The sequence below is a fragment of the Sciurus vulgaris genome (assembly GCF_902686455.1).
Source record: "Sciurus vulgaris genome assembly, chromosome: 3".
Taxonomy (NCBI): Eukaryota; Metazoa; Chordata; class Mammalia; order Rodentia; family Sciuridae; genus Sciurus; species Sciurus vulgaris.
In genome coordinates, this window is record NC_136463.1 from 23,635,300 (window position 1) to 23,649,305 (window position 14,006).

A 14,006-nucleotide genomic window follows, 5' to 3' on the forward strand; every position below is an offset into this window, starting at 1 on the left:
GTCAGGGTAGGGGAGCCCAAGCTGGCTCTCTGCAGTTCAGCCTTGGAGTGGTTGCGATGGGGGAGTCTCAGTGGTCTAGAGAGGAGGGATCGAAAGGTAGGGGAGGGCTAGCGCAGTGCCATGTGCCTGCAATCCCAAATCCCAGTTACTTGGAAGATTGAGGTAAGAGGATGGAATTTTTTTTTTTTTTTTTTATTAGCGCTTTATGGTTATACATAGTAGTTGGGTCTATCCTGACAAAGTCATACATACATGGAAACGAAATATGTTTTAATAATGAGGATTTACTGTTTGGTGTTTTCTTTCTCAGTTTCTAAACCTTTGCATCTCTTTTTCCACCTCTTTCAGGAAAAACAAATAACCTTTCTTCTCTCTCTGGCTATGGCCCATCTCAACCCTATTTCCTATAATATTTCACACTTTCATTTCCACCATTCTTCTCAAAATCTAATGTTCCTCATTTCCTAATTTTCCTTTCATGTTTTGGTTCACCCCCGTTTGGATTGTGGCTCCACCCTTCTGCTGCATTTCCACTGGCTAAGATCACCAATGGTTTCCTATGGTTTGACTTCACTTCTTAGTTCTTTTTGTTTGTTTTCAAAAATCAAATGTATTTCTTTTTACCAACAAGAAACAATTAGATAATGAAAGAGGGAAGTACTATTTGCAGTAGCTTAAAAATGGAAACAAAATAATTATAGAGGAATTAAACAAAATGTGAAGGATTTGGAGAGGATGGAAATTTTGAGGCCAGCCTGGGCAACTTAGCAAGACCCTGTCTCAAATAAAATTGAAGAAGACTGGGAATGTGGCTCAATCTGGGTTCAATCCTATGAACTAAAAATAAACAAATAAGTAATATATAAATTGGAAAAGGGCTAGAAAGGAGACAGAGAAGTCAGGATGGGGCAGTGGGATCAGTGGAGGCGATGGATTTCTGTCTGCCACTCTTTGACTACCTGCTGCCACAGTGTCTGGGGAATCCTGTTCAGCGATTCTTATCTTCACTTTCTATTTATACTCCCATGAGCTTCCAAAATAGCTCTCTTCCAGGGAGTCCACATGGGCAGATAATCCTGAAGGGAGGCAGGAGACAGTGTGTTGACCCTCTTGGGTTTCTTGGTATTGGGGATTTATCATTTGCTCCTTCCTTTTCCCAACTTGGTTGCCCCCTGCCCCCTCCATCTCACCAAGGAGTTCTTCCATGGACTTTGCACATACCAGGTTTCTCTCTGCATTCTGGTCACACTCCAACTGAGAGAAAAGACAGATTACCAAGAAGGTAACAGCCCCCCTGAACCCCTCCTGGCCCTAGGGAAGCTGGTTGGGTCAGCAAGTCAGAGACTGCCCATTGATAACTGGTGCCTGGGCCCTGTCCTCTCTCACTCCTCCCTACTGGTCCTCCTTGGAGGCTCTCTCTCATCCACTACTCTTCTAGTTCCATCATCATTCATTTATATGCCCTGGCTTCCCTGCAGTTAGACTCCAATGTCAGGAGCTGAGAGGGAGGCAGGAGGGGAGAAAGGAAGCTGGCATTCAGCACGACCACAGCACCCCCACCACAGGGGAGGGGTGTTGAGCTTTTCTTCAACACCCCTCCCCTTCCTCATTCCTCACTGCTAGGTCACACAATTCAATAAAATGAACAATAAAGAACCAGGCACAATGGCACATGCTTGTAATTCCAGCTATTCAGGAGGCCGAGGCGGGAGGATTGTGATTTAGAGGCCTGTCTGGGTAACTTAGCCAGACCCTGTCTCAATATAAAAAAATAAAGGGATGGGGTGTAGCTCAGTGGTAGAGTGCCCCTGGGCTCAGTTCCCAGTACCATGAAAATAAGTAATTATATAAACAAATAAAAACAATAAGAAAGAGATTGGGACATTCATAAAAGGGACTTTATTGAGGTGCCCAGTGATGTTCTGGGATCTCCTCCTTGCTCCTAGCTCTCCAGTCACCCACCCTCACCTAGAGGAGACCACGTTTCCCCATGAGGGAAAGGGCTCAGGGAACACATCAGTGTATAAATATAGAGGAAGGGGCAGAGCGATGGGAGTCTCTGGAAAAGGAAGTAGGGGACTCTTGAGTCGTGAAGTCCCCAATAGAGTGTGCGAGGAAAGGAGACCAGAAACAAGAGAGGCAAGAAGCAAGAGGCGGTTTCTCAGTAGAGGCAGAGGGAGCAGAGAGGAGGAGCCCATAGGGAGGGTCCGTAAATCAGTTGCACCCCTTCTTTCTGTTCTCCCCTCCAGTTTGGTCCCACTGTCCATTCACCCCTCTTTGTACCCTCTCTCCCAGCCCCAGGTAGGGGTTGCTGCTGCCTGGATATTCCGGTTGTTTCACATCTTCCTTGCCTTTGTACATGACCTTTTACCAAGGCCCCTCCCTCTTTTTGCCCAAACTCCTCCTCATTCTCTAACTATCAGTTCACACATCTCTATAGCGACACCTCTGAGGTGACCCAGAGCCAGGCCCAGGTTCCCTCTTCTATGCTCCCACTGGTGCCTGCTCCTACTGCTGAGTTAGCAGAGACCACCTGGGGTCATGCTCTGTTCTGTCAGCCCCAATCTCCAACATAGACTTGGGAGCTTTGGGTTCTCAGAGTCTAGCACAATCCAGGCACCAAGTATGGCAGTGGTAGGGAGGGAAGGAGGGAGGGAAGAGGAGAGAGAGAGAGAGAGAGAGAGAGAGAGAGAGATATCAGGTATTGCGGGCATGGGACTGAGATTGTGGGTGCTTCTGGTTATCAGACCACTGTGCTGAGGGTGGAGGAGTCCTCAGAGCGCACTTGCAGCACAGGGACTCGCTTGAGGGGGCGCCGGTTCTCATCCCGGTTCTGCCACACATAGTGGATCAGATAAGCCACCACCAGTGTCAGCCAGCCCCCCATGGTGACCAGCAGGGCCACATCAGTGCTCCTCCGAGCCCCACCCCGCCCTGTCCCACACAGCTCTTCTTCCCCAGCCAACAGCAGGAACTCCTGCCCCACAAGGTCTGGTCGGGCTCCTGGGCCACACACGATGCCTGTCCCAGTGCCTGGCACCAGCCTCACCTGCCTGAGCACTTCCTGGAGGGCACAGTCACAGCGCCATGGGTTGGCAGACAGGTTCACTTGGATCTGCAGCCCCGCAAAGGCCTCCACGGGCACCGAGGCCAGCTGGTTGGCAGAGAGGTCAAGGTGGCGTAGAGTGCCTGCCAGACCCTGGAAAGCTGCCCCTGAGAGGTGGGCAAGGGCATTATGGGACAGATCCAACTCTTCCAGGATGGGCAGGTGCTGGAAGGCACCGGCTGGCAACGATGCCAGCTGGTTGGCATCCAGGAAGAGCTTGCGGGTATCATTGGGGATGCCGGTGGGCACAGCACTCAAGCCTGCCTGGCTGCAGCGGAATGTCCTCTCACCGGCTTCCTCTGCCACGTAGCAGCCCTGGGGAGGTGCCCGGGGGCTGGGCACAGGCCCCCCTATGCCTATCACCAGTAGGAGGGGCAGGAGGCGAGCAGCTGGAGGGAGCATGGCCACAGATTGGCATAGTCCTGGAGTAGAGTAGGATCTGGGGAAGAAAAGATCACATGAAGGAAAGCAAAGAAAATTCCATCCCCACCGCCAGCTCTTTCTTCCTGGTGTCCCTCTGTGGAATGTCTTTGCACTGGGGTCACTTTTGGGAGCTCTCTCAACCTGGGTGACTTTTTTACTTCTTCCTTAGGGTCTCTCTTGATCTAGGGCATCTTAATAGGGCTCTTTGGATAGAGACCTTAGGGTTTGTTGACTCTGGAAGGGTTAATCTCTGAGGTCTTTTGATCCAAGGTCCTGTTGGTGTGAGTCTGGGGGTGTCTAAGTTTCTTCCTCTGCCTGGGTATTGGCTTTCATGTTGGAATTATGACTTTTCCCTTACCTACCTGGGTGACAGGTAGGTGGGCCAGGTAGGCATCAGAGGGTCTGGTTGGCATCCGTGTTAAGGAAGCAAGGAGGACAGATGAATGATAGGACTTCAGGGCATGCAGCTAGACCCGATGACTAGGTAAGCTAGGCTTGATGACTACTCTGGCCCCACCTTCTATGCCCATCAAACCCTTTTCCAGAAGCATCCACCCCTCTTCTGGCCTCAGCTCTGTGCTTGCTGCTGTTTGTCCTCCCTCCACCTCACCCTCCTCCTCCCTGCCTCTCACCCTTGTTGGTGGCAGAGTCCTTCCTGTGCTGTCTTCTTCCCGGAAGTAGCCTCCCTGCTGCTGGGCTCTGGAGACCTGCTTCCTCCTTCAGAAGACCTGTTTGCTCATAGCAGCTGGATGCTGGGGCCTGGGGCCCAAGTGTATTGGGTTTCCTTGCATGTGACTCTGGGCCACAGGTGTCGGATACCTGAGCCATGACCTGGCCAGGTGATGCCAAGAGAGAGCAGATCCTGAACCCTGGTGAACTCATCTGTGGGAGACCAGGCTTCAAGTTCACTCCCTGCCTTGGGCCCCCTTCCCAAGGCCCTATCATTGCCATCTTCCATCACTGCTCTCCCAGGCAGTGCTAAGACTGCCTTCCAGAACGTTCTTTCCTTGACCTGAGCCTGGCCAGGCAGAAGGACTGCTTGCTTGGCAGTCCAGAAGTGGATGGGCCCCATCTCACATTCATTGCCTCCAGCAACCTGTATCCTCCAACTCCATCTCTGTCACTGCTCTTTTCTATACCTTGTGGACATCCTTCCACAGACTTTAATGGTAAACAAACTTTCCTATACCTTTTCTTTGGAAAGCACCTCTCTGTAGAGGACCTTAACTGGCTTCTCACACTGCTAACCCTCTTGCCTGCCAGGGGGCGCTGTGGTTCAATTTTAGTTTGTTCTTGTGGTAGGTGGTGGTCTGATCCCTCTAGGAGTTGGAGGGAATTCTTTTTTTTTGGTGCTACTGGGAATTGAACCCAGGGCCTCACTAAGTTGTTCAGCCTGTCCTCCAACTTGAAATCCTCCTCCCCCAGCCTCCAGAGTATCTGAGATTAGAGGCAGGCACCACCATGTTAGCTGGAAGGTTTTTGTTTTTGTGGTACTAGGGATTGAACTTGGGGACACTTGACCACTGAGTCATATCCCCAGCCCTTTTATGTATTTTATTGAGAGGCAGGGTCTCTTTGAGTTGCTAAGTGCATCACTTTTGCTGAGGCTGGCTTTGAACTCGAAATCCTCCTGCCCCAGCCTCTGGGGTTGCTAGAATTTCAGGCATGAGGGACCACGCCTGGCTGGAAGGGGTTCTTAAAAGGTGCCTGAAGTCTGATAGGGTGGTCCAAGAGCTTTTCTGCTGACTTTATGTTCTAGATTGGAACAGACTCAAGTTTTTCTCCATGTGCTGGGTCCTGGACTCCCTGGTTGGCACTTTGAACTCTTCTTCATGCCTGAGAACCAAAGACAGTTTGGACAACTTATTCCTCTGGGCCTCTTGATTCCATCTCATGCAGCCCACTTGACCCCATTTCTCTATCCCCTCCTAATGTCCACTGGATGCTGGGAAGGAAGGATTTGAAACCAGAAGACATGTTTTGTGTGTGTGTTGGGCACAGCATCTCTCCAAGTCCTCATATCTGCCTTTGCAAATGAGAATACTGCTGCAGGGCGAGAGAATCCACCAGGATGGAGTGGACATGAGGGAGCTCTAGGAAGCACTGTGCAAATGCTAGTTGTTATGATCACTGTTCTCCAGAACACACTATGGCCTTCCTTCATGATTTTAGCACCCAGGACAAATTTCCCCTCTCTACCTCATCTCTTGTATTCTGCAGGGGCAAAAGTGACAGGAGGTCATGGAGATGAATGTGCATGTGAATGACCCATCTAATACCTTAGCTCATGGTGGTTTTTCTTCTGTATTTCTTCTGTATTCCCTTGACCCTCAGGTCTAATGGCATCACCTGTCCTGGCCACTCCGTAGTGGTACCATTCTACCCATGCCATCTCCAGTTTGGTGCTGGATTTAGAGCTCCACAGAGCTCAAAGGAAGGGTCCATCCAGTTGAGCCCCCTTAGATTGCAGATGAGTTAACTGAAACCCAGAATGTGACCAGAGTCTCACAGTAGGTCGGTGGCCTTACAAAGACCACAGTCAAGTTTCCTGATTCATTTTCCAACCACTTCCCATTCCACTGGCACCTCTCTTACCTCTGTGCTGCACTTGCCAACACCCTGTGCCTTTGTCTTTTGGTCTCTGATGATACCTGAAGGACATATGGAACCCTGGCTCTCCCACTAGGTCTGAAAGGTGGAAGAGAACAGTAGAGTGGGGTGTCACAAAGGCTAGGAAGGGGGGTCTTGCACAAAGGAGGATGAAGTCATATGCTATGCAGACCTTTGAGGAGGAAAACTTTGTTGGATTTTGAGAGAGATTGTGGGTGACCAGGGCCATGCACTGTGCAAAATGAAAATATGGGGCCCTTTATTCAATAACTTAAGAATTTCAAGAAAGTGAGAGCAAAGTGTCAAACCAAGTGTGGGGCCTTCTGAGCACAGGACAGGGCCTCCTGCCACTTCATAGGTTGCCTGCTCATGAATGAAGTTAACCCTGTGGGTTAACCTTTTTTTGTGTGTGTGTCTTTTAATTTTACCATACACCAAATTACATATTGAGATCAAACTGCATATTCACCATTTTGTTTTGCTATCTTAAAATTTAACATTGTACTTTCAGCATTTCCCACCTTATTAAAAATTCTTTATAAACATCACTTTTGTGCTTCATTTTTCTAATACAGAAGTATATTAATATGCTAATATTTTGAATACTGTTTCATAGGAATTATATTTCTAACTAAAATATCAGTAAATGTTTTACATTTTTAATCACACAATTAAAAATATATCAAAGGCCAGGTGTGGTGGTGCATGCCTGTAATCCCAGTGGCTCAGGAGGCTGAGGCAGGATGATGGCAAGTTTAAAGTCAACCTTGACAAATTAGTGAGACCCTATCTCTAAAACAAAACAAAGCAAAACAAAAAATAGCCAAAAAGGATTGGAGATGTGGCTCTGTCGCTAATCACCTCTGGGTTCAATCCCTGGTACCCCCCAAATATATCAAAGAATATAAAATGTATGATATACACATTAGTTGTATATGTCAACTAATATGTATATGACATATATATATATATACATATATATGTGTCATATGAGAGAGTAAAGGTAAAAGAAATACCATCTGTAATTTAGGGGATTTTAAGATTAAGAGACATTTTCATTTCTCCTTAGCAGTCCCAAATCCATTTGAAAGTAACAGATGAAATAATTTAGTTTTATTCTGATGAGTTCTCAGTAGAAAGGTTGAAAAGTCAATAACTCTCTGAAAGGTAATAGCTGTTTTGTTTGTGAAATGACTTCCATTCCAGAGTAGTACTTTATTTTGCACATGTTATCAGGGCACTATTAGGGATTCAGCAATCCACTTGATTTTGTCTGGTTCATTTCTTCAAGTGGAATGACATACCCATAAAGAAAGTTATTTTTCAATGATTTCTACTTATCCAGTCATGAGTAGTATCCAGCTTCTCCTGAGTTCTGTAGCTGTTTGTGAGTAGGACCTACCATCCCATCTGTCTCAGGCTAGGATTCTCTTTCATTAGGGAATTCCCTACATGAACTCTGTCCTGTTCTATTGTCAGGAGTGTCCCCTCTTATCTGGACACAACATGGTTTCAGAGGTTCCGTCCATCGTTGATCCACTCCATTGCTTTGGGTCTGAGGTGAGGCAGAATATCATGGCAGAACGGTGTGACAGAGGAAAGCTTCTAAATATGTATCAGTATTCCAAGAATTAGGAACAACTTCCCTGCTTCGTTGCTTCTTCCATGCTAGTCAGAGCTCTCTTCATCTTTTACCTGGTCTACTCTGGGCCCAGGGTGAGGCAGAACATTATGGGTAAAAGGTGTGGTGGAGGAAAGCAGTTCAAGACATGACAACCAGGCAGTGGAGAGAGACCCCTGTGGGTTAATTTTGGACGACCAGTTTCAGAAGCATGACGGGGTCAGAATCAGAATCAGATGGTAGGCTACCACATGATGTCACCTCTGGGGATATACTCACCCCTAACTCATTGTTGTGGAATCAACGGAGGCATCTCTCAGGGTCACACTCATCCAAGGAATCAGATAAAAATACATTTTCTACATTTGGGCAGGAGAAGCAAACATTTTCTCTGTAAGGCTTCTTGTTAGTTAAGCTGAGCATCCTGCCACTGAATACTTGGGTGTCCATTTTGGGATTGTGGCTAAATGTGGAATAGGAAGCTGTGAAACCCTCCTCCTCCTGCTGCTCTCTCACACCGGGCAGAGGGGTTAGCTAAGGCATAACAACAGACCCTGGTCATTTGTGGAGAGTTATCTCCTTCTCAGACTAGGAGAGCTGCCAGGCAAGAGTGGGACTGGGCTACCCTGCACAGCAGCTGGAGGAGAGGCAGGCAGTACATGCACGTGGGAGGGGCTACGTGGGCCTGTGGATATGGTACATTAAGGGAGGCTGAGTCAGGGCTCAATAAACAGGGGAGATCTGGTATACACTGAAAGCTGGGGCTTGGCAGAATTTTTTCTCTGCCATTCATTCTTTCGTTCACTCCTTCAGCAAGGAGTTCCTGGGAGTCCTGTGTTCCAAGTACTTTGCTAGTCAAAAAGGGTAAAGACGTGTTCTCAAGGTGTTGGATCTGTAGCAGAGGTTCTCAAAACTCATCCTGCACCCTAGAATCACTCAGTTATGCTGGGGATTCATCTGGGCCAATTAAATTACAATCTCCGTGGGTGGTCTGGGCACTAGTCTCTTTCCACAGCTCCCCAAGTATTTTTAATGTAGTCTGAGTTGAGAACTGTTGGTCTAGAGGAGATGTAGACATGCCAACACATGTCTCCATGCATTGACGCATGGCCAGAACTGATGTGCATACAAGGAGCTTTGAAGCATACAGAGAGAGTAATGTGGCAGAACCTGCTGGATGCCCACGTGGTATTAATTCTTTACCTTCTTCTGTGGTAACACACATGATTTGGGAGGAGCTACGTATTCAGTCCCTGATGATTGAAACTGATTGGTTCTTCAGGTATCATGGATCCTGTTACAGCCCACTTTTCTAGCTTCATTGACAGCTGGAGGTGACCCAATTCTGGTCATTGCATGTAAGTAGGAGTTTGGTTGAAGGGTTCTCTTTGATTTACTCATAAGAGAGAACAGGGCTAGAACCTGCTCTTTTCCCTACTTTCTCCATTTTTTAACACAGAAGGTCAATTCTAGCCATCTCGTGATCACGAGGCAATAAAACAGGAAGGAAGAGTCAAGAATATTACTGAAATGTTGGCCTGAACATCACTGAAACGACACCCACCATGGCCTACCTTTCGATTCATTATGTGAGAAAGGTTAAGTCCCTACTTCAACTTGGTTGCTCATTAGAATACAGGAGGCTTTGAAAGTGATGCCTGGGTCCATCCACAGGGATGCATCTGAGGTCTGGCATGTGCCTGGTGACAGGAATTTTAAGAAACTCTTTAGGTAGTTCATTAGATTTAACCTGGGGGAAGAATCATTGCTTTGCTTGGGTTTTCCTCATTGGTACACTAGCTTTTCCAGGGTATAAGGCAAAACTCCAAAAAGAGTGACCTTCAAGCTGGTCTTCAAGGCTAGGTTCATGAAGTGGGGAAGCACAGAAACAGCTTAACTTCCAGACTGTAGAGTGGTTGGAGCAGCTGGTGGCAAAGGCTATGGTTAAAGAAGTGGAAATGGACCAGATCTTTGTGGGCTTGTGTACCAAGTAAGAATTGGGACATTGGCCCAACCTGATGGAAGGATGGGTTTTGAATCAGATTTGATATTTGGGTCACTTTGCTGGTTGTGTGTAGGACATGTTGGTGGAAGGAAGAACAGAGACAGTAACAGTCCAGGTAGAAGATGAGTGGAAGCCATGGCATGGGACTGGAGGAGCCATTAGTGTGGCATTCTATACCTGGTAGTGGCCTGTGCCATGTAAAGGAACACCCTTGGGAAGGCCAAGACCACCTGATATTTATACTACTGGGCACAACCTTCTCCAGTCCCCTTGGGCCTTCAGTTCTCCGGACCTCACATATTCTGAGATCCCTTCTAGCCTAATACTCAAGGCGTCCACGATGGTGGGGAGAGGAGTGGCTGAGGCACGGCAGGGCTATAGCTCCCAAGTTCAGGACCCAGGAAAGTAATCCTCTCAGTCTTCTGTCCCACTGATGTTGGAGACCTTCAGGTCCAGCGTGCATGGAAGGGGTGATTGAAAGGGAAGGAGGAGGGTAGTTACTTTCCCTAACATGACCCATCTAATGCCAGGCTACTGGTCGGTTTCAGGGAGATGGGCAGTAAGGTCTCTGCTATTCTTGTTCCCTGTGGAAAAGGACAAAGTGTAGACATCTCAAGCTCCCATCCTTCAGTGTACTTTCTCATTCACTCAACACATATCTGAGCACTAGGGTCTCTCAGGCACTGGGATGCAGAGAGAATTAAATATCTTCCATACAATAGGGATGGACTAGTGTGTGTACAAATACCTGATAGGTGAGGTCCAGCTGGTGTGTTTGCAAGTATCCCAGGAGCCCAGAGAGGAAGCAGTGAGCTCTGCCTGGGCATTGGAGAAGGTAACAGCTAAGCTAGGCTTTGAAGGATGAATAGGGGGCTACTAGCTGGAAAGGGCAAGAGGAAAACATTACAGGCTGAGGCAACTCCGAGAGAGAGCAAGGTGAGTAGCTCCAAGTGGCTACAGTCTGGGGTGTACGTTCAGAAACACACTTCAGCTAACATTGGCTAAAGATCTGCTCAGTGCAGGAAATGCAAATATGAGAAAGACCCAGATGGAGCAGCTAGAGGGGAAGTTGGTCTGTAACAGAGTTTGTACATATAAAGTGTTTTACCCTGTGCCAGGAGCACATCAAACACTTAATAATATTAGTTACGATTATTTCTGTAGGATGAGATGGTTTTCGTCAGGGGAAGAAGGTGGTCTGAATTTCCAGATAGGTGAGACCTACTAGGAGTAGAAACTCAATTGGAAGAGCACTAGAGGGTCTTGTCTTAAATCTATTGACTTTATATTCATTGTATTTTTTTTTTTCCTTTGGGTATTGGGAATTGAAGCCAGTGGCCACATACCCAGCCCTTTTTATATTTTATTTAGAGATGGGGGTCTCGCTAAGTTGCTTAGGGCCTTGCTATGTTGCTGAGGCTGGCTTTGAACTTGTGACCTTCCTGCCTCAGCCTCCCAGTCGCCGGGATCACAGGAGTGCGCTACCAGGCCCGTCATTGCATTGTACTTTTGCTCTGTAATAGTTTGTTTTCTTTTTCTTTTCTTTTCTTTTTTTTTTTTTTTTTATTGCAATACTGGATTGCAATGACAGGATCTTGCACATACTAGCCAAGAGCTCTACCAGTGAACTATATCCCCAATACTTTTCATTTTATTTTGAGACAGGGTCTCACTAAGTTTCAAAGGCTGGCCTCAAACTTGCAGTCCTCCTGCCTCAGCCTCCCTAGTAGCTGGGATTACAGGTTTGTGCTATCATACTTGGCATATTTCCAGTTTTCTGAACTATTTTTATTTCTGAAAGAAAACATCAATTCTCCCTATCAAGGAATATGCAGATTGAAGAGTTTCTGAAGAACCTCCCCACACTTCGTTCACAGAGAGGGGAGGTTCTGGTTCCCAAGTGTTGGCTCCGTCCTTTTCCTCTTATGCCTCCAAACAGCCAAAGGGCTGGGTGAGGGAGGCAGGATGGAATGCCCCCTGGAGACGAGACCTGTGCTTGCACCTCTTCTGGTTTCTCCCCTGCTTGGTAGCCCTCAGGAGGGTCACTCAATCCTTCCTGTTATCCTTGGCATCCATCCTCCCATCCTCCCATATGTTTGGGGGTGCCCCTGCCCCAAATCCCACAACACAACTGTCAGTGAAACCAACAACTCTTTCCTGCTTTGCACTTGCTCTGGGTGGACCTCAACACCTCCCCTTCAGGAAGCAGTGGAGAGGAGGTTGAGAAGCAGTAGGTGGTAGGAGGGGAGGAGTGGTATTCTCTCTCCCAGGGGTTGGGGCAAGACATTCCTCTTCTTGATGTCCTGCCTCTGGCTTCTGCCACTGCCTTCTTTCAGAGAATGTACTCCCTGTTTATCATGCTGTCTGCCTGCAAGAGCCACCTCTACTCATTGGGGGTTGTCTAGCCACCCCTACTCGCTCAGATGGAAACACCCTGAAGGCTGGGTAATGTGTTTACCTCTGCACACTAAGCAGCTCCCAGAGGGCTGGGAGAGCCTGTAACTGCAGCTGGCTCTGTTTTAAAAACGCATTTTATAAAAAATTTAAAAGTAATATCACATTACACAAAGTTTGAAACTAGAGAATGAAAAAGATCGCTCCAAATCCCTTCATCCTAATACAAGGTCTGTTTTTATTTTGTTGAATTTCCATAGCCTAGTAGAGGTTGCAAAATCATTCAAATGTGGAATGAATTGATAAAAGGCAACACTTATCAAGCATTTAACTATGTGCCAGGAATTGTTCTCAGCGTTTCACATTTATTGATCCTTTTAATCTTTACAACATGAAGTGGGTATTATGATTGTCACCATCTCCATTTAGAAATGAGGTAACCAAAGCCCAGACAGGTTTAGTAAGTTGCCTCAGATCACACAGCTGTTAACTAGAGGAGCTGGGAGTTGATCTTGGTGCCAGGATCTTACCAGTACCACTCTAGCTTTGCTTATTTTTTAAAAAAGATTATGTTTTTTATATTTTTTATTTTTATGTGGTGCTGAGGATCAAACCCAGTGCCTCACATGTGCTAGGCACGCGCTCTACCACTGAGCCACAACCTCAGCCCCATTTTTGCTTATCTTAATCATTAATGTATATGTATGTTTAGAAAATAAAAAATAGAGAAAATAATATAAGGAACCTCATGTATCCATCACCTAGCTTCAGTAATTATCACCTTATGATCCATTTGTTTATTGCCCTAGTCCAGATTATTCTGGAGCAAATCCAGTTATTCCATCATTTCAACCACAAATAATTTAGTGTGTATCTCTAAAATATAACATGGATTTTTTTAAAGTAAAAAACACCTTGCTGCAGTACCATATCATGCCCTAAAATGTATAATTCCTCATCAAATATCTAGTCAGCATTCAAATTTCCCTGATAATTTAATAAAATCTTTTCTAAAAGTTCTTTTGTTTGAATCAGGATCCAAATAAGGCTTTTGGTTTATATACTGTTTATTTTAATCGATAAGCCCCCCCCCCCCCTTTTTTTTTTTTTACTTCCAATCTTATTTAAGAGAGTTAAGCATTTGTCTTTATTTTCCTTCCCTGATTACATCCCTGGGAAATGCTTATGATATTCTGTATCCTTATCTTTTTTTTTGCGGGGGGTGGGTAACGGGGATTGATTTCATGGGCACTCTACCACTGAGCCACATCCCCAGCTCTTTTTTGTATTTTATTTGGAGACAGGGCCTCACTGAGTGGCTTAGCGCCTCACTAAATTGCTGAGGATGGCTTTGAACTCACGATCCTTCTTCAGCCTCCCAAGCTGCTGGGATTACAGGTGTGCCCAACCGCCACACCTGGCCCTTATCTTTAATCTAGCAAACATTTTCTCATACTGCCAGAGTTTTCACAATCGTTTACTAAATAGCTTCATATCCATATAGTAGATATACCATGTCTTTTTTTTTTTTTTCAGTGCTGGGGATTGAACTCATAACTTGCACTTGCCAGGTGAGCACTCCACCACCTAGTTACATCTCCAGCCTGACCATAACTTTTTCTGGGCCCTTAGGCTGCTTCCAGTCTCCCACTACTATAAATATTTCTGGAATGGACATCTTCACACATTGCAGCTTTTCCTGTACATGCGATGGCTTCCTTAGAATGTGTTATCAGAAGTGTGAATGCTTTTTCTGAGGCACGAACAATTTTTCAGTTTCTTGGCATGAAGAGCTAATTGTTTGTCCAAGGATTTATGTGTTCCCTGGCACTACATACTGGCACTCA

The 14,006-nt window shown here is 46.4% G+C and overlaps 1 protein-coding gene across 1 annotated transcript; it reads right to left on the minus strand.

Moving 5' to 3' along the window:
* Window positions 1-2,743: 2,743 nt before the first annotated feature.
* On the minus strand, window positions 2,744-3,523 carry LRRC3C (leucine rich repeat containing 3C; the record flags this gene model as incomplete). Its single annotated transcript, XM_079131528.1, has 1 exon — window positions 2,744-3,523. Exon 1 carries the CDS (start codon window positions 3,506-3,508, stop codon window positions 2,744-2,746), a length of 765 nt encoding a protein of 254 aa, XP_078987654.1. The 5' UTR covers window positions 3,509-3,523.
* Between the last annotated feature and the right edge of the window lie 10,483 nt (window positions 3,524-14,006).